The sequence below is a fragment of the Eublepharis macularius genome, chromosome 5 (assembly GCF_028583425.1).
Source record: "Eublepharis macularius isolate TG4126 chromosome 5, MPM_Emac_v1.0, whole genome shotgun sequence".
In the NCBI taxonomy this organism is placed as follows: Eukaryota; Metazoa; Chordata; class Lepidosauria; order Squamata; family Eublepharidae; genus Eublepharis; species Eublepharis macularius.
In genome coordinates, this window is record NC_072794.1 from 24,035,720 (window position 1) to 24,060,714 (window position 24,995).

The 24,995-nt window shown below is 42.3% G+C and overlaps 1 protein-coding gene across 2 annotated transcripts in view; it reads left to right on the plus strand.

Annotated features, from left to right (window-relative positions):
* Positions 1-553: 553 nt before the first annotated feature.
* The window catches only part of LOC129331093 (flavin-containing monooxygenase 1-like), a 45,657-nt gene continuing 21,215 nt past the window's right edge, over positions 554-24,995 (plus strand). The window contains exons 1-4 of one of the 2 annotated variants that reach the window (XM_054981435.1): positions 554-672; positions 14,660-14,796; positions 18,373-18,561; positions 22,676-22,838. In XM_054981435.1, the coding sequence (XP_054837410.1) occupies positions 14,665-14,796; positions 18,373-18,561; positions 22,676-22,838 (484 nt within the window). In that variant the 5' untranslated portion in view covers positions 554-672; positions 14,660-14,664. Of the gene's footprint in view, positions 673-14,659; positions 14,797-18,226; positions 18,323-18,372; positions 18,562-22,675; positions 22,839-24,995 lie in introns of those variants that run through there. The other variant, XM_054981436.1, reaches the window with a different exon arrangement.

A 24,995-nucleotide genomic window follows, 5' to 3' on the forward strand; every position in this document is an offset into this window, starting at 1 on the left:
TGATGTAGCACATAGGTGACAAACAGCCAGAGGGTTTTCTGTGTCTTTGATGTGATATACAAGGATCAGCAGTGGAGATGTTTTGACAGAGTTAAAGTTATCACCTGTTGATCTTAGAGTATGGAAGTTGATCTTAAAGGTGCAGAAGTGAAACCAGAACCACATTTGGCAGGTCTACTTGCACTTCAAGGGGATCATATAGGCTGTAGAACCCGTTTGGGGATCATCCTTTCTTGCCAGACAAGTAATTTGGCACTATTGGTTTTGCAGATGCCACATCAAAACTGTTTATTGTTCTCAATTTAACAGGTACCCCTAAGAATAAAGCTTGAGGGAGTCTGTTTTTCATCCTTTCCATCACAACTCAAGGGATTCTGATGTCTTTCAGTTTGGCATAAGTGCAAATTTGGGTCATTGGCATCCAATCTGGACAGTGATCAAAGGGTTCGTTTCCACATCCCGACAAAGTTCTCTTAGACAACACCACCCAGAAGGGGTGTTTTCTCAGCAGAAGGACTGCCTCCCTTCCCCATTGTCAGAACCAGCTTCTACATCTGCTTCTCAAATATTTGTGCGACTTCAGTTAGGAATAAATATATCCACAGCTGCCTAAGCAAGCTTGGGAAATCACTGCAGATTCCCACAAGGCATCCATCCACATTTGCAAAGGAGGTAAGGGAGAAGTAGTCTATCAGTTTCCCTGTCTAGAGAAGGATAATAGAAAAATGGTCATTTTGTATGTCTCTGCTTAAATGTGTGTGTGGAAGTGGGGGCAGGGGGTGGTATTTTCTTACAATGCATGCCCTGAAATCTTGATCACAGGGTTATAATGTGACTCCACATAGTCGTATATGTATATATAAGGTTCCAGTGGATATTTGTTGGTGTTCTCATGATGTTAAAGCAGATCGGTTTCATATGTACAGAGATCCAACACTTCTGGGCTTTAATACTGAAATTAATACTTGAAGTTATTGGACAGGAGATTACTTTGAACCCTGAAGAAATTTTAGTGTGTTATCTCAAAGATGTGGTACAAAAAAAAAATCAGTTTAGAAATGGTGTTAAACCTGTTAATTACTGCACAATTATATATTACAATCTTTATTGGAAATGTACAGAAATTCCCACAACTTCAGAATGGTTGTACACAGTTTGGAAGATAGCATATTTGAGTAAATTAATATATTACAGATAGTAGTTATGTAATAACAATTTATTTGTGGATGAATTTCTTGAACTTTGTAATCTTCTGGAAAAATAAGCTTAAGGAGGGTATCCAATCCTATGTCTTCTTTGAAAGGTTTTAATTTTCTTTCTTTTGTTTGTTTATTTGTTGAAACTCTCTGCTTTCTGTAAGATTAAAAAAATCTGAATTAAAAAGAAAAGGTGCAAGGTTGTCAGCTGACCAGTGGCCAGACATGTTCTTGTGTCTTTAACAACTATGTGATATGAAGAAAATAGCTCTTGAAATTCTTCATACCATGGAAAGAGATATTATCATTTGCTAGTACTTGTACATTAAGCAGATAACGGCACAGTTGAAAAGTTGACAATTTTTGCTGAAATGATAACAACCTTAGGTGGAACAAGATGGACACGAGGGATAAATTTGTTTCTAACTGAAGCTGGGCATGTCCTGTGTTGGATTGCTACACTCTCATAGGGCCTTCAACAGCAGATTAATATCCTCTAGTGAAACTTTTTATGTCTGTGTAGTCAAACAAAACAGGAGTCCAGTGGCACCTTATAGATTAACAAAATGTATTTCAGAATCAGCGTTATGAGTCAGAGCTCACTTCAGCGGATGTATTGGAATGTAAATCCATTGTGTTAATTCCTTTATATTCACAAGAGAAAGGCAATGGGGAGAGATAGCACAAGATTTATGACCTAATAAAAGTTGATGAAATCTGAGGAAGTGGACGTTAGGCTTAAAATTTGCCCTTTGTGTCTGCTTGTGTTAAATTGGGCTGGGTTTATTTCTTTATTATTTTTTATTTACGTTATTTATATTCTGCCTTTCTCACTGAGACTCAAGTCAGATTACATAGTGTGACTCAGTATCAGTCAGTATCAAGGACATTTCAATACACATGCAATAGGTATACACAATGCAAATTTGCAAAGATTTAAAAAATCAACAGAAATCCAATACGGAGCTGAAGAAATGCTGAAACAGAGCACCAGCAATTCTACGACTAACATATTAAACAACATACGAACTACCCAGTAGGATCCTACTTACAGCAGCAGTAGTGGAGTCTATGGTCCCTCAATGTTTCCAGCAATAAAGTCTGTGGTTCCTCCCTATTCCTTTATGGATGGATGTCAAGTAGGTCTAGGAAGTAATAAACACCTCTCTACAGAAGGATGTAATCCCAATGGCCTTGAAAGAGACAATTATGAAACCCCGTCTGAAGAAGGAATCTCTGGCTCCCACTGACCTAAACGGCCACTGCCCAGTGATCAGCATTCCTTTTTTTGGGCAAGGTGATGAAGCAGGTGTTGGCTTCACGTTTTCAGGAATTCTTGGAGGAGATGGATTATCAAGATCCTTCAGGTATCCATCTTGTTCTCCATGCTGTTTAGCACCTACATAAAATTGCTTGGAGATTATTTGGACTAAAGTGCCACTAATATGTGGAAGCCACCCGCCTCTAGTTCTTCTTAACAGGTGGGTCTGAGGAAGTCCTGAAGAGGTGCCTGAAGAAGGTAGTGGGATGGATGATGGTTGATAAACTGAAATTCAGTCCTGATGAGGCTGAGGTGTTGTTGGTCAATGGAGAATTTGCTTGAGCACTGCGGAATCGGTCTGTCCTGGAAAGCGTTGCGTTCCCCCAAAGAAACAGGTTCATAGTTTGAGAGGGAGTTTGGATCCTGACATAGGCCTGGAGGCTCAGATCTCCTCCTTGGCATGTCCCATCTTTTATCAGCTTTGGCTGATATACCAGCTGTGGCCCTTCCTCGAAAAAGCAGGATCTGGCCATGGTCATCCCAACTCTCATTAAATCCAGATTAGATTACTGTAATGAGTGCTATGTGGGGCTGCCTTTGAACACAGTCCAGAAACTACAGTTTGTCCAAAATGCGGCAGCCAGGTTATTTTTGGGAGGTGGATACAGGATCATATCACCCCAATGTTTTCTGCATGGCGGCCCATCTGTTTCCAGGCACAATTCAGAGCACTGATTCTTACCTTGTGGCCCTCAGTGGCTTGGAGGAGGAAGCAGTGGGTGAGCTAATGCCTATTTTTGGCACCGCTGGGCTGATTTGGCCCCTGCAACTCTAGTTTGTAGCCCTGCTTTACATGCCTTGCTCCAGGTCCAGTTTAGCTTCCTAGTCCAGTCCTGCATGCATGCATGCTTTTAGCTGGAGGCATAATCTTAAAAATGCAACAATCTGGTCTAAGATTTCTGGTCTTTAGTTTGCCTCGTTCAGCTTGTCTTGTCCGAGTCCTTGTTGGCTCCCTTAAACATCTCGCCTTGTCTTCTGCTGCCTTTTCAATTTCTGCATGCAAAAATACAGCCGCGTCTCATCTCTCCATTTCTGATTTCTTTGCATTTGGTTTCTTTTTCTGTTTTGCATTTAATTTGAAAGTATGTTTTTTAAAAAAACAAAAAATCCATGTTTTAACTCTTGATTTTCCCCCCTTCTCTTAAAATATTCACTGTCTTCATTCTGTTGCTTTAGTTCTGTCTGGCATCTTTATGCTTTGCAGGATTCACTGCCAGCAGCTATTTAGTTAACGAATTCTATGCCTGTGCATAAAAAACCCTCAAAACGCCAGCCAGCTTATGATCAAATTATTATTATTTTTTAAAATGTTGGCAATTTCCTCCTTCAGTTTTTAATTATGCTTTGCTGTGTTTTGTGCAGCTGTGGACTCTTGGGGAAAGGTCTGCGATCCAATGTGTTTTGCCTAACTTTTTTTTGGGAGATGCACAGCAACTAATTTTTTTTTAAAAAAAAATAGTTTTGAGAATATTGCAATGGAAGTAAACACTGATTGTTCCCATTAAAGCCGATTGCCTGCAATAACAAAGTTATAGGCCACTTTTATCTAAACCATGCCAATAAATATTCATAAATGCCAAAAATGCATCCCTTTTTGCTTAAAAAAAGAAGAAAACAACAGCAAAGCAAACAGGAGTCAAAAGGAGGACAATCATGAGGCTTATACTTGGAGACACTTTCAATCACATTCCTATTTACAATAGGCGAGCTAGCCTTGGGCTAAGCACAGTCTTTCTCCACCTAACCTGCCCCGCAAGTTCTTGGGAGTTACATAAGCTTTTGGAATAGGTTTAAATAAGTAAACAAACGAAACCATTTTGCAGATTGCAAAATGTATTGTTTTCAGTCTTGTCTCTGATGTGACTTCAGTTGGGGAATAATTAAGGTGGATGGTGCTGTAAACTTACAATGCGAGCAAGCAAACTGAATCGACAAGAGGGTTGCCCTTTAAAGAGACTGAAGAGGCTTCAAAATAAGGAAAAGTTTTAATGTCACAGGAAAGGGACATATTAGGCATTCATTTTAGAAAATATAATGTCCTGGTAATGTATTAAAAGTTGCTTTGGGGTTTTATGGTGTGTCTCTTCTTTTTATCGAGTATTTCTCATTCTTTCAATACAAAATGAGTGGCCAGAGGGTCTGAAGAGGGGAGATGAGACTGTTGAAAGCTTACACTCTGAAAATCTTGTTGGTGTCTAAGGTGCCACTGGATTCAAGTCCTGCCAGCCTCCACTTGAGTCAAGCATAACAATTATTTGGCAATCTAGCTTTGTCCTTCAAACAACAGAGATACTGACAACGGCATACTCTGCAGAGTTATGTCATTGGAGTCAGAAGTAGAGATGGGCATGAACCGGGAAAAACTGAACCATGCGGTTCATGGTTCATCAAATTTCACAAACCACGAACTTTCACAAACCTACACCTGGTTCGCGAACCAGCTAATTTGGTTCGTAGAAACGTCACATCTGGGTCAGAAAATCGTCACGTCTGGGTCAGCAGAAGGTCACTTCTGGGTCAGCAGAAGGTCACTTCCAGGTCAGCAGAAGTTCTGCAGGAAGTCCATCCCCTGTTGCCTAGGAAACTGATTGATTGGCACCAGGCTGTCTGCAGTCACGAACAAAAAAATGAACCAAATGAACCAGCCTAAAGTTCATGGCAATTCGTCAGAAATGGGATCTGACGAACTGCGGTTCGTGAACCATGAACCGACCTGGTTTGTGCTTAATTTTGGTTTGTATTTTGATTCGTGTCCATCTCTAGTCAGAAGGTGTAACTCTGCATTGGATGGCACTTTCAGAGGATATGACTGCAAAATTGGTTGTAATTCTGTCATCAATGACATGAAGGCCTGTCCTTGCTGACACAGCTTCACAGGTTCTTTCTTTTTAAGCAAGATGCTGTGAAATGGTGAGTTACCTTGCATGGTTGTTAGAGTTCTTAATCATAGTAGCTCTACATGTTACTTCTTTTATGGGTTCTCTGCGGAATCAACCTGTACTGTCAGGGACTGGCTTCTATTTTTTAAAAAATAGCATGCAAATGAAGTCAGAAAGCTGCTTCTAGGGGAGGGAAAGCTCCTGCCTTTCTCCCAAGTTTTTTTCTCAGTGCAAAAACAGTGTGAATGGGAGCGGAGATATTTCCCCATTTCTGCTGTTCCACATGGAGGTATTGTGCACTCCTGAGGCAGCATGGGGGGGGGAGCTTTATATTGATGACTTATGATTTTATGGTATTGTTGGCACTTGACACCCCCACCCCCCCACCAAACAAGACTTTAGAGAGACAGTTTGGGCTCCCGTCATCTGCCCCCACTGCAATCACAGATCTACCTAGAGCAGGTGGAGGATTGTGAAAATGATTTGAGGAATGTTCCTCTCAGCTCTTCAAATGGCTGCTGGAGGAAGAATTTCATTTCTCCAGGGATGACATATTGTCATCTGAGTGCTGGGAAAATTTATTATCTCCTACACATAGGGCCAAGCTACAAGTGACGAATGACACTTCAATGGCAAGTGAACAGACTCACATGCATTCCTCCCTGTTCACTTGCCCCTGAGATGTTCTGCCAGGCACATGGTTGAGGCTGGTCCTGTATACATCTTGGTGAGCCTCTCTACCAGTCTCCTATCAGGGGATTGCATAGTCATCTTGGCCTCCCCACATGAGTTGTAGTGTGTACAGCAATGACTGTTCCCTCCCTGTGCATGGTGGCAGAGGTGGGCTGTACTAGTCGCTATCTTGAGAACTGTATTCTGTGATAATTATGATGTTTTTATTGTGATTTTAAAATGTATTTATAATTGTCGTAAGCTTCTCTGAGCCCGCTCTGAGCCTTCTTGAGGGGAGGGCAGGCTAGAAGCCTAATAAATAAATAAATAAATAAATAACTTTGCCTCCTCCCAGGCTATTGAAGTGGGTAACGAAAGACACAGCAAAGGGACTTGGAAGAATATCTGTCACTTTGTACTATCATCTTTGCCACCTTCATTCCAAAAACAGCAGCTGAGATGCCCACACGATCAGCTAGTCCAGCAATGAATGCTCCCCTGTGGCCAAAGACATCCAGTGGTTCTAGCTAGCCTACTGCTTAGCCACCTTTTGCCAACCCATGTTGGACTCAGGCTGCTTCCACACGTCCTTAATGGGACGGCCTGCCAACAGAACTCCGCATAATATAAAATAATATATATTGTTTATAGTTTAACATTGTATTCCCCGGTTGTGTGTTAGTGAGTTTTGCCAACGGAACTCTGGCAGGTTATCTCACTCATTACACACATCATCATTTCCCATGTGTGAGTGGGTCATGATGATCCCAGTTTTTAAGCATATTTTGTGAAATCTGTTTTGGCCGTGTTTATTTTTGGTGCAGGTTTCCCATGCAATTATCCTTCCGTATCAATGCATGCAGAGCCTTTTTTGCGCTTCAGAAGAACTTTCCCACAAATCTCCAACACCTCCTCCTTTAAACATCACACATGTGTCTGGCTTACGATTGTATAATTCCTCCCCTCTTTTTAAAACTTTTTTTGACAGTCCTTGAGCTATTACGATATCTATGTATACAATAGGAATCATGCTTGTTTCATTGGATCACTCAGCAATTGGACTATCAGTCTAGCAACAACATTGAGAATGGAATGCCATTTCTGATTTTAAATCCCAAATCACGCAATTGGGCTACTCTACTGTTTGCATATTTATTAAACACTTCTGTATTTAAAACTTTGAGTGGGAAATCAGTGGTAGAGAATGGAGTACTATGCATGTGCAGTTTCTACAGAAGCGGAAAGACAGGAAAATGGTATATAGCGCAATCTCACAGGCGATAAAGTTGAGCGGGAATGCGCCAACGTCATTTGTGATAAGGCTCAGATAAAGAATGCATTTTCTGTTTGGGGACCTTATTTTTACGACAAACAGCTAAATGAAGCAGCTAAATCCTGAAGTGGGCTGTAAAATATTTACTCTCTCAGACTTGGAGAGAAGGTTGATAAAATGTGTATTTACGAAGGAAATACTTAGACAGTCCACTCAACATAGTTTTAAGTCCGCAAGTTTGTATAAATGGTACAGAAGCATTTTAAAATGGCTGCCCAAGAAGCTCAAACATCCACTTTTGAGTTAATTTTTAACTGGGGAATTTCTATGAAGTATCATCTATTTTCAAAAGGGTATAGCAGTCTTTCAGTTGTCAGGTGATATAACGGAATGCTGAAAACAAGATTTAGCCCTTAACTAGGGTTACCAGGTCCCTATGTGCTCCTATCTACCACCTGTTCCTTTAAGTATGACCCTACTGGGTAGCTCTATGTTGTCTAATGTCAGTCCTAGAATTGCTTATGCTCTGTTTCAACATTTCTTCAACTCTGTATTGGATTTTTGCTTATATCTTTGTAAACTCACATTTAATTACCCTATGGCATTGTTTATTGATATTGACTGTACTAATCTCACGCTATGTAATACACTTTGAGTCTCAGTGAGAAAGATGGACTATAAATGATATAAATAAATAAAAATAAATGCCAAGGGATGGAGAGACTGACTGGATCATGTAGGGGGCTCACCAGCATTGTTATTATGTCACCAGCAATGTGCTGGCGTCACTCCCCATGCACCCAGAAGTGACATCAGTGAGTTGCAGGGATCACTCTGGCATTTTGACAAATTCTATGGTTTAACCATAGAGAGCATTCCCCTGTAATGTGCTGATGTCACTTCTGGGTGCATGGGGAGTGCCATCAGCATGCTGGAATCCTGCCTGTCCTCCCCCAGTTTCCTGTCCTCCTCCACTGGCCAGCTGAGCAGTGGCAAGAAGCACCAGCTGGTGGCAAGGAAGCACTCTCCAGTACCAGAGGAATGGCAGCCCTGTTGCCAAATGTAGTTTGGAAAATTCCTGGAGATTTGGAGACATTCTGTGGAGAACGCAAAAGTTGGGTAGGGGGAGGAGGTCAAAGGAGGGGTAATTCCATAGAGCCCCTCACCTGAAGCTGCCATTTCCTCTAGAGGAATTGATCTGTGTAGTCTAGAGAACAGTAATAATTCCAGGAGAATTGGTGCCCCTGTGCTTAAACAGGAGATACCTGGAACGCTGGAAGGTGAAGCTGGCAGAGATGTCTTTTTTGGTGCCTCCACCACTGGAATCCTACTAGAGAGTAGAGATGAGCACAAACCACATTACGAACGTCAAAAAACCACGAAATTGGCGATCACGCGATCGTAATCTGGCGGTTTGTGATTGTCCACAGCCAATGAACCAGCGTTCGGGAGAGGCCTGGTTCGGTGCATTCGGCCACGGTTTGGGAACCCAGACAGTCAGGTGCCAGCAGTCAATTCCCCTGGCAATGGAGCTGGGGGAATGCCTGAACTCTGTCTGCGCTCCTTCTGTCGCCCTGGAAACCCAAATCAAAGCCCAGCTTACCTTGATTGGCAGGGCTTCCTTCCAACCATGGAGCTGCAAAGTGGTTACAAGTTGGGAGAAGACACCCAGGGGAGGGAGGGGGAAGGGGGTGTTCTGTAGCCATGGGCACTACAATCTCATCCCTGCGAACCCTGATAGGCAGCTCTGACGGCCAAACACAGACCTCCTGTGCTGCTCAATGGGACCTGTGCTTATAAATAGCCGTGGGCTCCCAGGCTGGGTTTCACTTTCAGCAAGCAGTGGAGTGGAACAGAGCTCTTGCTTGCCACTTCCTAACCTTCGGGGAGAGAGACTGAGAGTATAATTGAGCTTGGATTTTTGTGGGAGTTTCCTGGGGGCCTTGGATTGGAGAGGGTATAACTCCAAAATCCCTTTTGCAATCTTGTCCAAACTTGGGTGATAGTTGCCCGGTATGTCAGCAGGTGGGCCACAATAAAGATCACGCAAAGGCACCTCTTCAGAGGGTACCAATTATTCCTGAGCCCTTTGCTGAGATTCAAGTGGATGTCCAAGGACCATTTCCAGTCTCACGGGCAGGTAAAAGATTTATTTTAGTTATAGTGGATCATTTTTCTGGGTACCCCATAGCTGTCCCCTTGAGAACAGCTACAGCCGAAAATGTTGCCAAGGGTTTATTAGATCAAATTGCTATTTTTGGGTGGCCACAAGTTATCACCTCAGATAGAGGAAGTTGCTTCCTTAATAAGTTGATGCAAAAGCTGTATGAATTGGCTGGAGTAAGGCAAAATCTTTCAGCAGCATATCATCCTCAGTCCCATGGCTCAGCTGAACGTTGGGGGGGAACTCTTGTCCGCATGATAAAGGCATTTTGCCACGAAAAACAAGGCACATGGGACCAAAACTTACAGTTGTTGGTCTCTGCATACAGAGAGGCCCCTCATCCATCGTTAGGGGGCCTGTCACCAAACGAGGTAATGTTTGGTAGAAAGATTGCAGGACTGATGCATCTGATACGTCAAAAGTGGGAGGGTGTAACAACCCTTGATCAATCAAAATCTGTTACCCAGTTTTTTGTTAATTTGCAAGAGAACTTAAAGCGAGTCCAAGCAATAGCTTTAGAGGCTTTGGAAGAAGCTCGAGGGAGGAATAAAGCCTATTTTGATAGGACAGCTAAGGTTAGAACCTTGCAGAAGGGGGACTTAGCATTGATTCTAACTCCTGGAATTCCTGGGAAGTTGGATCTTCAATGGGAGGGCCCTTATGAAGTTGTGGAGTGCTGTGAGGATAACAATTATAAGATTTGTGACCCAGTTAAAGGCACCTTACTGTCTCATATAAACCGTCTGAAGAAATTTGTGCCAAGGACTGCTAAACAGTTCTCAGTAGCAACCTGGCCTGAGCAGGATTTTGAAATCCCTCACCTACTGGGTGACTGTGCGAGGCCTGATGGCATAGCTCAGTTGCCTATGGGAGAAAACTTGTCTGTTCAGCAAAAAGAGCAGCTGATGATGTTGTTGAAAGACTATCAATTATTGTTTACTAACAAGCCTGGCAGGACACATTTGATTGAGCATGATTTGGACACTGGAGATGCTGAACCAGTAAGGAGCCCTATGCATCCGATCAGGGGGCCCCTGCGGCAAGTTGTGGAAAAGGAAATACAGCAAATGTTAGAGATGGGAGTTATTGAGCCAACTTCATCCCAGTGGTCTTCTAATCTCGTAATTGTGCCAAAGAAAAGGCTCAATGAAACAGATCCCTTGCAATACCGCCTGTGTGTGGATTATAGGAAGCTGAATAAGCTGTGCAAAATGGATCAGTATCCATCACCTAATGTTGAGGAGACTTTGGAGAGACTGGCCCATGCTAAATACATCTCCACTGTGGATCTTACAAGTGGTTATTGGCAGTTGCCGCTTTCTGAAAGTGCTAAAGAGAAGACTGCATTTTCTTGTTTCCTCGGACAGTTTCGTTTTACAGTCTTGCCCTTTGGAGTCTGCACAGCTAGCAAGGTGTTCCAAAGGTTGATGGATCAAGTCTTATCTGGACTAACATTTGCAGTGAGTTTTCAAGATGATATTGCAGTGATTAGTTCCACTTGGGAGGAACACCTGAGACACTTGGATATGGTGCTCCAGAGGATCCAGCAAGCAGGACTTACTGTAAAGCCCCAAAAATGTCAACTTGCCAGCAGTAGCGTGCTATATCTGGGACATCAAATAGGGGGTGGGAAAATAGCACCCCATAAAGCAAAGGTTGATGCCATAATGAACTGGCCTTCACCTATCACTAAAAAACAAGTCCAGAGTTTCTTAGGTGCTGCTGGGTTTTATCGTCGCTTTATTCCCAACTATAGTGATCTGGCAGCTCCTTTAACTGACTTGTGTAAGAAAGACGTTCCAATCAGAATTCGGTGGACTCCTGCTTGCCAACAAGCATTTGAGGCCATTAAACAATATCTAGCACATGCCCCTGTATTAAAACCTCCTGACTACACTGAACCCTTTATTGTGAGAACTGATGCCTCAAGGAATGGGTTAGGTGTGGTGTTGCTGCAGAAGGGCTCAGATGATTGTCTTCATCCTGTAGTGTACCTCAGTCGTAAACTTCTACCCAGAGAAAAGAGGTACAGTGTGGGCGAAATTGAGGCATTGGCCTTAACCTGGGGAATTAATAAATTGAGAACATATCTAAGGGGAACTCATTTCCATCTAGAGACAGATCATAATCCCCTTACATTCATCCACAGGATGAAGGAGACAAATTCCAGGGTGATGAGGTGGGCTTTAAGCCTGCAAGACTTCTCCTTTGATGTAATACACATCAAGGGGAAAGATAACATTTTAGCTGATGCCTTGTCCAGGTGTCATGAAGAAGATGACTAAGGCTGTAGTGAGCAGTGTAACTTGTATGATGCAGTGAGGTGTTATATCTGTAATTTATTTGAACCTTGGTGTATACAAGTGTACGTTTGTTATGCTGTTGCTAAAACTTGTTATTTTTGACTAACAGGCTGTGTAACCAGTATATAGAATTGTCATCTGTTATATGCTGACTGTAAGACCCTTGGATGATACCCTACTCAAGTGAATTCTCCACCATGTCCTGTATAGCCTTGTTGGAGAATTGGGGGGGATGTCTAGAACGGCAGATAGTTAGTGAATTGAATGCACCTGGGCTGTGCCGAGATTAGGTGGTTCCTCCTCCTCGTTAAGATAAAGGGTTGGCGTGGGCGGGGAGGAGTTAGTTGGTCGACGCCAAGGACAAGCTTTGTACTCATCTGTTGGTTAGTGCTAGCCAAGTTAGATTTGGGTTTTCCTTTCCTTTTGTTATTTATTGCCATTGCTGTTGCTTTTAGAGTGGCTTTATTTGATTTAATAAATAACTATTTTGCCTAAAGCTCGAGTGTCTGGCTGCTGTGTGCAGGGTCCTCCAGGCTAAGAACCCAGAGACTCCTGGCGGGTCTTGTGTGAAGCAGGTGAAATTACTCCTCTAAGTGCTTCTTGGAACCTGGGTGGCTGTTAGCAGCACCCAGCACGGAGCCAGAGGGGCACCTGCTCTTTACAAGCCTGCAAAAGACTCCCCGGGAATATGGGCTCTCTAAGTGCCACAGGGGCCGTTCTGCGCTCCACGAACCGCGAACCAGTTCAGCAACGGAAAATGTTCATTGCGGTTCGCGACCTCGGGATTGTTGTCGGCACCGAACCACGAACCGCTGGTTCATTAATTTTTTTTTGGTTCGTGCCCATGTCTACTAGAGAGACCAAGTTGCCCATAATGGCAGGCAACCTGTTACTCCCTGCCCCCAGGTTCCCACTGCTGCCAGGTGGAGCAGTGGGAGTAAAATGAGGGATTGGCATCCTGCAAAGCTGCAATGTTGCTTCTGGCCACGTATCTGAAAGTGATGTTGCACAATGCTCTGGGAATTCCCAAATCTCCACCTTGGGACAGTCACTGTCCTGCAGTCTAACCTACTTCACAGGGTTGTTGGATAAAATGGAGGCGGGGGGGGGGGGAAGGAGGATGTAATCTATTGGGGATAAAAAGCAGGGTATAAATATTTGAGTAAGTAAATAGTTCCTTTCTTTAAAATAAACCTGATACAGTCCTTGTATTTAATCACCAGCTCTAAACAAAGCCCTCAGTATTTACTGAGTGGGGAGTGGCTCCCCTGGGGTGCTAGTGATGCATTAGAACAGTCAAGGGAATAAGAGACATCTGGGTCTTTTGGTGAGTCACTAAGGAGTTAGTCGACCAGCTGCAGAAGAGCAGAGAGATGAGGTGCAGGGGTTTTTATGCAAGTTATTAAGCACAAAAGGCAAAAGCCCTCTCTCTATAGTTCTTTTTTTCACATTGTTTATCTTAATCATGTTGCATTGATTCTCAGCCGCTGGGTACTTTGACATAATACCTCATTGCCAATGATACAAATCTTAATATGCCCATTAGGCACCCAGCCTATGATTTTAAACCTGATAAATGTCACCAATTGCTTACCACTTTGGTTAATTGCTATACCGTAAAGGCATTGTAAGAGGCAGGAATCAAGTTGGACTCAATCCCTTTTCAGTCATTTCGGCCAATGTTGGGGCTCAAACCATGTGTACACCATGCAGAACACACTCGCCACGGTCTTCTTGATATGCACACTGGAAACTGAGCATGTGTTTTCCAGCTTTGGCATGCACAAGCAGGAGCAAGGAAACATATTGGTGGATACCATCGCCATACCATAGTGCCACATTGAGGTTTGCTGGTTTTCATATTCTTAGTTATCACTTGGATACAGTACTTCCTGTGTGCGCTTTCATATATTTCCACAAGTAAAAAGGCTCTCTCCCATACAGAAATCCAGCTGCCCTGCTCTAATCCCAGTTTGAGGAATATCTCCTTGCTCTTGATGAAGAAACAGACATAATCTCTGAATTAGGAAACATCATCTATATAATCTTCCACTCACCCCCTTTATATCAGAACACTGCTATTCTTAATTCAGATAGAATATGACTATTTATTCATAGACTTTAGATGTTCCCAAATTGCTTTGTAGAATGGCTACAGAATATTAACAAGTACATTATTTACTCAAACATGACTGTTTTTTTCCAGGTATGCCATCAAAAGGGAAAAGGGGTGTCTTATCTTTGCATACAAGTTACAGTTATGTCCCATAACATTTTTTTATGTATAACATTTTTAAGAGGGTCATCTTACATTTGGGGTTGTCTTCCTTTCAAGTAAATACAGGATCTGTTATGGCCAACAGCAAATTTTTTAAACCATAAATTAATCAAATGAATTGATCAGCTAGGGAATCCCTAGCTCAGGCTTTGAATCATTTGAAAACTCACCTTTTAAACTTAGAAAAACCATGGTGATATCAAGGACTGTGAGGTTTACTGAGATAGTGTATGTGTGGTGCATTGAATGCATTAAGATGTTGTAAATACACATACATACACATACTGGGTAGGCGCCTCTGGATCTATTCCACTAGCAGAGGTGCTTTGTGGTCACAGAAAGAAACTTTCTCTCCATCTTGAGTCTTGCGCAACGTGAGAGGGTACATTTATTGAAGGATACTTCAGAAAATGGGCTTTTTAAAAAGGTGTGTTTTAAAAACTTGCAGTCTTTGAACAAGTGTGGCATTAAGGCTTATACTTCTTCATCAAGAGCCAGCCCCTATGAGGAACTGGTTCAGGAATGTCTTTCGCCTCTTAAATACCTGCTCTGTGTTTCCTCTTGTTCTTCAAGGAACCATGGCCAAGAGAGTAGCCATCGTTGGGGCGGGTGTGAGTGGACTGGCCTCTATCAAGTGCTGCCTGGAAGAGGGATTGGAGCCCACCTGCTTTGAGAGGACAAGAGACATCGGGGGAGTTTGGCAGTTCACGGTGAGCTGGAATGGCATGCATCTCCTGCACTGTCTCTGGGCCCGCTGACCCCTGGTGGCATATCTGGGGGAGGGCAAATGGGGCTGCAGGGTGAGGGGGGAACCATTAGGTTATGCAAGTACTATCCTGCTTGCCCTGGAGAGTGAAAAAAATCACATTCAAAAGTCAAGTTGTGAGCCATGTTAGGTGTTACGGAAAGTTTTTTTTAAAGGTACTCTACGTTCAGATTATATTTCTCAGCAGCCAACACCCACGATTAACTAAGACACCAAATAGTGATCCATAAAGAATTAATGAGCTTTATTTACAATAAAACCCAGATGCTATGACATGTTCCGACATATGCATAAAATCAGCCATAGCAGAGAATCTTATATACTTTCCAAAGTTAATTGTTTACAGAAGAGAGATAAAATTGTTATACAAAACTAGATACAAACAATTCTTCAGAATCAAATTCTTCAGGAGACATGGCACCAATATGGCCTGATTGATAAGACAGTAAACTCTCTCTGTAATATAAACATGCTCCATGTCTGGTGCCACAAAGGAATGTTGGGTATCTTCCCAAAAGGGAGCTTATTCAAGCTAAATTCTTGAGTACAAAGTCAAAACAAGAGAGATACTGTCCTTGCAATAGAGCTCTCTAACCTTACTTAACCACAGTGTCAGAAGGAATCTGCTTACAAGGAATAACTTTTGCCTTCTGTAAGAAAGGTCAACTTCAATAAATGCTCATACATAGGTCTTTTAGAATAGGGGTCATAGAAATTCCATAACATTAGGTTACCCCAACTCCGCTCTTGTCCCATGTAATGTTAGAGTGGAAATACACGTTGTAAATTATTTGGGGACACACAATTGCAGGATTTTACATGTAGTCATCAATTCATGTGCAGGCTGTTCTTGCTCTGTGCATGTGAATGCTGCTTTCACGGGAGCTCCTTTTTTGTGATTGCATCTGTAAGTGATTCTAGAGGACAGAGAGCCAATTCAGTAGGGGTATGCAACAAAAAAAAATTCAGGTTTCCTGCTTTGGAATTTCTGAAGCATGAAAAAGAGTCAGAAATAAGCGATTTCCAAAATGGCAAGCTGCTTCAGAAATTGCTTATTGACCCACTTCAGTATGCTCTGTAAAGATTTGGAGCACACTGACAAACCTCTTGCCCTGCCGCTTATTTCACCCTATAGGAGGGGGGGGGGTTGCCCCTCCCCCACTCGCCAGCTGAAGCAAGCCATGCGGGGGTTAATGCGCCCATTTCCATGCGCTTTACATTTTAAACCCATGTGGCTAGCTTCAGCAGGCCGGTGGGGAAGCCCCCCCCCCTGCTGGCCAACTGAAGCAAGCCGTGCGGGTTTAAAGTGCTCATTTCCACACACTTTACATTTTAAAACCTTTTCAGCTTGCTTCAGCTGGCTGGTGGGGAAGCCTCATCCTCCGCTGGCTAGCTGAAGCAAGCTTCGTGGGGTTTCAAGCATCCATTTCCATGCATGCAAACAGCAAAACAGTTTTTGCGAATGCAAACGCCAGCAAAGTGCTGCCAGCTGACCTGAATTGCTTTGGAAAGCTTTGATTTGGTATTTCCGAATTGGGGCGAGCATGCTGGACCCGATTTGGAAACCCTGAATCTTTATGAATCGGGTCCAATTCGAGTATTTATCCCAAACTGGAAACCCGAATCGCACATCCCCTGCAATTCAGCTCTGTTTTCTCTGTGAGAACAAGTACTGTAGGCTCCTTTGGCTTGCCAATTTGCATTTCTTCAAGGTGTGAAAAGTATCAAGATCTGCATTTCAATGAATGGACATGGGGGCAACTGGGATATTTTTAGCTGTTGAGAAGGAACTGATATCAAATGAGTGAAGGTATCTACATGGAGCAAATTGAAGTGTGGCTGTGCAGGCAAGTATATGGAAAGTTGGAGGGGGAATACATGAAATGAGGTTCACTTGAGCATCCCTAGGTACTTAGTAACATGTATTTCCACTCTTTGATAAATTCTCAGGGAACAACACAGGGAGCAGAAGTAGGCAATCTGCATTTGCAGAAGGGAGTTGAAGAAATTGCCCTTCTTATCTACTGGCACAAGTGTCCAATTTGTCACCCACCCCAGTGAAATTTCTTATGGATCCCCAACTTGTAAGTTCCAAGCTACATGCTAGGCCAGAAGAAAGAACTATCTACAGTCCCCTCCCCTCATGTATTTTTATTATCATTCAGAGGGAATTTCTATACTACTGACTGGCTCCAGACACGTTCCAAATCCTATGGGAAACCTGCTGCTGATTCATGCATCATATTCTTTGCCTCCCATAGCATGAGGATCCAATATGTATCATCACTGTATTGCATGGTAATTAAGCCTTCATCCCCCTACACCATTTTCCAAACCTGGAATGACTTCCAGGAAGCCTCTATTTGCCAACTGGAGAAGCTTAAATGTCCTGAATGTGAATGTCCCCAACAGGGTAAATATAGGGCCGTTTTAGGTCAGGAAAATGGTAGAGGGAAAGGAAGCCTTAGGCATTCTCTCCCTTTGCACGCTGTGCTCCCTGATCCAAACTGTGCCCCCACATGCTTGGGAGGTACAGTACTCAGGATCAGGTCTTTAAACATATGTATTGATATAAACTGTAATACTGTAGAGTGGTTGGAGGATCCTCACAAAACTATAATTCTGCTATTACAACTTAGTACAGACGTGGCTGTCATTTCTTATCTTTTTTTTAATGCTGCATTTGATGGGGTGGGCGCTACTCTGCTGATGGTTTTGAAGTCCTTGTCACACCATACGCAGTCTTTGGTGTGAGAGGCCAACCCGATAAGCTGCAGTGTTTCTCAAACTTTTTGAAGGGAAGCAGGGATAGACTTCTCAACTCCCTCTACTGTTCACGACCCACTTGCGAGGAAACTCCAAGCTACTGTCATCCCCCTTCCTAACATAAAACACTGGAATCTTGCATCAATATTGAACAAGTTTATAATTTATTTTTAATTAGTAATTAATTAGCAATTCAGTAGTTTATTAACAATGTTGAACAGCAAGTGGAATTTCGTGGCCAGTTTTACATGTCCTGCAGAGGCAACCTAAATGTAAATTTGTCACTGAGCTTCCCAGAAACTCCTCTTCCCAGATGATTTTGTATCCTACTGTCCCTCTTGGCTTTGTGGCCTACCTGCATGAGAGTTTTGGACCACTTGGAGTTCTGTCCTTAGGGTTGCCAACTAGAGGTTGGGGAATTCCTGGAGATTTTGGGGGAGGAGCCTGGGACAGATGGGGTTTGGGGAAGGGAGGGACCTCAGCAGAGTATAATACCATAGAGTCTACCTTCCATAGGGGCCATTTTCTCTATGGGAACTGACCCAAGTAGTCTGAAAATTGAAATTGATGTTGAAATTCCAGGAGCTCACCAATATCACTTGGAGGTTGGCAACCCTGCGCATTTTACAGTTTGAAAACTGCGATAAGGAAATCAAGAAGGTTAAGGCATTGAAAATGTCATGTTAAAGGATATCCCTAAAAAGGTAATTAACTAGATTTTAAGAAAAGTCATGTGTTGCTGTTGCATGGACAGGAGTATGTGGAAGATGGAAGAGCCAGCATGTACAAATCTCTGGTTAGTAACACTTGTAAGGAGATGTCGGCATTCACAGACTTTCCCTTCCCAGAAGATTTCCCGGTCTTTTTACCCCATGCTAAGTTACTGGAATATTTGCATCTGTACACAAAACACTTCAATCTTCGGAAGCATATTCAGTTCCAGGTAAGCAGTTGTGGCTTTGCTTCAATTCAAATTTGGACTAAATGTAATGTTTTGATGTGTGTGCCTTTGTTTATTTCAATTCAAACGCAAAAACTCCCAGAGGACTGGCAATGTCATCCTATGCACAGTTACACCCTTCTCAGCTGATTGATTTCTATGAACTTAGGAGGACTGCACTACAGATTTTGCATGATCACCAAGTATGTCATCCATACTAGAAATTTCTAGTAAAATTATTTCCAGCGAGCTGTGTTGGTCCAGCTAAAAATCCAAAAACAAAAGCTATGGGGGATACCTTTTATTAAGACCATCAAAAAGCTAGCATACTGTTTTGTGTCATTTTTGTTGCTCTCTTATAAAGGTATTATGTGGCTTTTGTTTTGATATAAATAATGTTATTCAATCAATTATCTTTTATTGATTAGATGCAAACATCTATAAAAGCATTTCCAAAAACAGTCTTGTTATTCTAGGGAGTACTATCCGTGTGTTGTTTCTTCATTATTTAAAGGTAAACCTGCCCTTCTTAACTATGGCTATCTACAGAAAGAAGATCCATGGAAACAAGCACTGGTAACAAGGGGAAAAAATTCCACCGTGATTGTCTAACTACAAGCAATAAGAAACTTGATCACACAATATCTCCTTAGCATTGATATTCCAAGTACTGGTTCCTCATTATGGCCACTTACAGGAGTCTTGATGAGATCTGCAGCATGCTCTTGATGAAGGGCTTGACTACTATGAAGCCTTTTGAGCTTTTTGATAAACATTAATTATTGCCTTTAAATTGTGATTTGTGTATAAGATATTGTGTGATCAAGTTTCTTATTGCTTGTAGTTAGACAATCCTGGTAGATTCCCCCCCCCCCTTATTACCACTCCTTACCTATGGCAGCATCCTATTATATAAAAGGCTAGCCGTGTTCCTGACAACTCACCTCCCACTCTGGTGCTCCTCTAGAGGGCGCTGCCGCAGCAGGAAGCCCAGATGAGGCAGCCTGTCCCTTCAGAGAGCACACCACAGCAGGAAGCCCAGGCCGGGATCAGGAAGGGAGCAAGCGGCAATGCTTGCCCCCCATCTTGACTCAGCTGGGATCAGACAGGAGCGGAGCAGGTGGCAATGCCACTCCGCCGCTTTCATCCAGCTGGAATCAAGAGTGGAGCAGGTATTTTCCCCCACAACAGGCTTTGTTACTGGTTACTGCATAATTTTCTTTGTTATGATTTTTTTTAAAAAAACATTTTTTTCCTTGGACTCTGCGGGAATGAGAAGAACTGGTGGGATTCAGCCTTGCCTAGAAGACAGGCCAGACCCTTTCCAGCTTCACCAGAGTGAGCATTCAGATCCCGTAAGGGGATTCTCTTTGAACTGGGTTTTTGTTTCTCAGTTTCTCCCTCTACTGATTCCAGATTGTACCACAATAATGCAAAGTATTCCAAGCTTTGTGGTAGGAAGGAACACGCTAATCTAATTAAGCACTACTCTAATTGTCATATCTGCCCTTTATCTTAACCGTCTCCTTAAAATCCACTGGATGCTTTCCTTCGATTAAACTTGAGGTTGTCACAGGTTATCTAATCCCTCTGGATCCAAAATTAATTTTTTTGAACCAATGGGAGACTGCAAACATCCCTAATATAAGGAAAGAGTTAATCTGCAATTTTTTTATGGCAGCCAAGTCACTATTAGCATCCTATTGGAAATCTCCTAAAATCCCCACTGTTGACAATTGGTTAGTTAAATTATGGGATTACTACACCCAAGACAAGCTCTCAGAACTTAATAGTCAAATACAACTCTACCCAAAAGAAACTAACTTTGTACCCAAATGGTTTCCAATTTTTGAATTCTTAATTGTTAACGATATACATCCTCCTAAACATTTATCATCTATTTTTTTACTGATTACCCTAAATAATGCAAGTTTACTTAACATTACAAATTATGTAACTATTTCATAATATCAATAATATGTTAATGTTTTAATTTTTACGAAATGGATGTTTTATGTTTAAATGTTGATCTGTTACGTGTTGTTGTATTGAATTGTTAATCAAAATTATATATATATCTATATATAGATATATAGATACGGATATATATAAAAGTTGAGGTTGTCTTAAAATGAAACTGATTTTTAATTTTCTTTAAAAAAAATCATAACAGGATGCTGTAGGCGAACTTTGCATTAGACCTGGCTGGAACTTGCTCTGTGTGCTAACCTAGAATGAAACAATATATCCATACAAATAAAGATAACCTGATGGTCCTTTTTTCTCTTGAAAAGCTGTTTCTGGCGAGGATGTTTGGGGGAGACAGAAATGACAGAGCCTTAAACTTTTCTCACCTGCTATTTTCCTGTGCCACTCTGCTCCCACCAGTGGCTGCCTCCCACTCTGAAGAATATTTCAAATGCATATTTGACAACTACATGTAATGTAGTTCATCCAATAAAGGAATAGCCAACAGGTTCCAAAAGGCATTTGGTTTTGTTTCTTAGTATGTCTCAAGGAAGAAGGAACTCTCCCATTGTGACACTCTCATTAAGAGCTGATGTATGATCACTGCAGCCAACTAAGCTCAATAAACTGTCCAAAGTTGGAGACTCTCCCATATCAATGGCCCTTCAGGAAAATACCCATTGTGGAAAGAGCCTCTGATCTCTCGTAAGCCCCACTTCTGCAGTTAAGTTTTCTTTTAAAAGGAGACAAAACCAAAGAACATTACATGTTTATAAAATCTCAGCACCAGATCCAAGATGGCCTCTCTTCTACCACAGAGAATTGTCTTAAAAAGGACTTGTTGAATGACATAAAAGTTTACAGTGACACACGGTGACAGTTTGTAGATCTTTGGGGACTAAATTCTTTGTAGGACAAAATTAGGTGATGTATCCTCAGTGCAATGGCAAGGCGGAAAGGCAGAATGAAGCTTGTTGTCAGGCAGTATCTGGGCCTGGGAGCTCAGAGAATCCAGTGCTAGATTTAGGGATTGGTTGGATAGGAGGGGCCTTTCCATAAGAATTTTTTGAGATTGTATTTTTTCTTTGCTTCACCTTCGAATATATGTATTTCTATTTATGTATTTCTGTTTTCAGTATCTTGTCTGTGAGACTAATAAATATTATTTTTATCATAAGGAGCCTCATAAACTGACATAGGTCAGGGCCTAATCATGACATCATCATCTGGCCCTGCTAGAATCCTCAAAACTCCACTCAACTCTTTTGTCCTATAGTTTTTCATTACCTTTCTAACTAAGCTCTATGCTGAGGTGAAACAAAAGAAAGGAAACTGAAGATTCATAGTAGCTCTTCATCTTAGTGTTAAGAAGGCTCTGTGCAGAGGATGGACCCATTCCCACAACAGCACAGTTTTTTTCACCCACACTTGAGTGTGATGGTGGGCTCTGCTCCAACTGCATCCATCCCATTCAGTGCCATGGCACAGCACAGGGATCCCCAGCCTTTTTAATCATGTTAAACCTGTGGGGACTTTGGGAGTTTTGACAACAGCAAATCAGCATCACATAAATGACTCCTATGGGGGATGGGACCAGTCACAAAATGGCTGCTCTGAGGGCCGTGCGCAGTCAGAGAACTTGAGGAGATTCCACAAAATATGGAAGTGCCAACCCAAGTGTCATCCTTTGATAGAGGCAGCTGTTTGCAAATGGGTGTCCGCTTTACCCACAAAGCTGATGATGGCTCCTGGCATCTTCTGAAGTGTTTCTTTCCTCCATTAAAGTTTGGGACTGGTTCTTTGCTTTGAGAAAGAGCTGCTTCAGCGAAAAACAATGGACTCCTGGAAGCACATTGGCAGATGCCATGGTGCCCATGAGCACCACATTGAGGATCACTGGCACAGTGGCATAGCAAGCAGATTGTCTTGATTGCCAATAAATTTCCAGGGTAAAAGAGTCTGGCATAAGGAGGGGTAAATGCAACTCTTTCAACCCCCTCCCCCTTTTGCATATGCAGACAAGCATTTTTTCACTGTTTGAAAATATGCCTGTGACTTTAGTAAAAACCAGGTAACTAAAGCCAGTTGCATACATTTGTGAGCCTACTGCTTTCTGGACTCATCAACACAATTTCTCAAAATGTTTCAGACTACAGTGATCAGCATAAAGAAGCGCCCCGACTTCTCGACCAGTGGCCAGTGGGATGTCATCACAGAGACCAATGGGAAGCAGAAGTCGGCCATCTTTGATGCAGTGATGGTTTGCATTGGTTACCTCACTGAGCCCTCGCTGCCTCTCGACTCTTTCCCTGGTACAGTCAATGTTGGGTTTCCTTCTGTTTAGTTCTGACATTTATAAATCTCTTCCATATGTCTGGCAAAAACAACAGAAACACCCACATGTTGTTTCCGTTTATTACATTCTTTTATGCAAGGATGTTTTTGTCGTTTCTTAGAAGAGGCCTTTTGAAGTGTGGATTGTTTATAGGCAATGTTGTATATGTGTTTATCCCAGGACTGCAGTTCATTAATACTGTATGGTATGCATGTAGTGTCTAATGTCTGAATATGCTCCCATAAAAAAAATAGCTACAGACAGAAAACTCATATGTGGGCAACAAAGCTAGGGCTAATACCTTTGAGACTGACATATTCATTTTCTACGTGCAGGGAGATTTTTTTTCAATATGGGGGAGGAATGTTCACTCATGTGAGTCCCCCACTAGCTTTTAGAAGTAATACAGTCCCAGAGAAATGTACCAGTTCAGTCTGTATACATGAGGTCTATTCTAACATGAGATAGGATAGTGGGGTGGATCCAACCATCCTCCAAGAAGCCTTCCTCCGGCCAAAGGAGTCTTCCTCCTGTTTGTGTCTCTTCCTCCAATGGAAGCTCCAGTTAACTTGGAGGAAGGCTCCTTAGCCTGGAGGAAGGCCTCAGGCTTAGCTCAGTAGAGTAGTAGGACAGGATCCACCTCAAGAAGTGGGATGGTTGCACTTGCCTTGGAAGGCATTTCTCCCATGCAGGTTTAGCAAAGTGTTTTGCTTCATGCTCAGGATTTGACCAGAGGGACATGTTAACAATTCATTTTCTCTCACCCAATTGTGTGGCCCGGTCGATTACCTCAAGGTATCAGTTTTATCAAGCAGTGCAGCTGGCACAATTGGGCTCCCTGTTAGTTACTGCTGTCACATATAGCTCTTCTGAAAGGGCATGGACCTCCTGAAAAGAGGGCCCAATACAAATGAAATCCAATTATCTTGGCTGTACCTACTAAATCCAACAGCTGGAAGAAGAACTGTTTGATTATGAACTCGTTTTCTGATGTAAATGAAATGTGGGAGCCAGAGAGACAGGTTTACATTATTTAATTATAAAATTAGAAGCTTGCCTATCTAATCAATCTAGGTATCGATTGCAATCATTTAGCTGATTGCAATTTAAATCCATACTCCCCCTTTCTCTGTCTCTGAGATTTCTTTCTATTTCCAAATACACTGGAAATTTTTTTGTTCCCGTCTTACCTTGTATTCCTGAAATTTGTACCAAGCAGAAATCTTGCCTTTACCTGCTAGGGGGAGGGGGGGAATCATAATTTGAGACTTGCACTCAAATTACACTCAGAGTGCACTCTGTACAGCAACAGGTAACCCAAATATCACTTTTCTTCTTGTGGTTCACAAGGCATGAGATTATTAGAGCCAGAGGTCCATGTTCCCTCAAAGGGGGTATATGTGGCATTGCTCCCTTTCTTCTTGGCGCAAGTGAGCTGATATCAGCCTTGCATAATCTATTTCCCCCCCTAGTAGTATTCCTGAAATCTGTTGAAGTGCTTTACATTTATAAAGCAAGAGTGTTAAGAGTTAAGGAATTACTAATGTGGATTAAGCAATTCGTTTAAGAATATAAGAAGTGCCTTGCTGGATCAAATCCACACAACATAGCCCAGCCTTCTTTTCTACAAAGCCAGCAACTAGCACTTAGGGTCAGGATAAACAAGACACCAGGCAAGCATTCATTCCAGTGTCCAGTGATGCAATTTTACCTGGGAACTGTACTTTTCAAAGACATAGCTATACAAGATTGCTGGGGAAGAGGAAGGATTCTCTCCCAGCCCTTCGCTGCCTCTGCTGGCTGCTCAACCAGTTCCCTCTCTCTGCCCCTGTGCTCTGAATGGCTGCAGACTCACACTCCTGGAGGGACAGAAAGCAAAAAGAAGGCAGCAGCAGAGAACAACGCCATAATAGACTCTCAATAAAGACAAATTCCCCCGTATGGGAAAGTAAACTAATTAAACCACTATTTATATCAGGTGTGAAAACACCAATGAGATCAAAGTGTTGTAATACATAAACACAAATTAAGCCTGTATTTGGCATGCAAGGGAACTGTAAGGATGGATACACTCTCCTCCAATTACAGATTAACCAGTCCATAAACACAAAACACCATAATTAGTCCTGGTGTG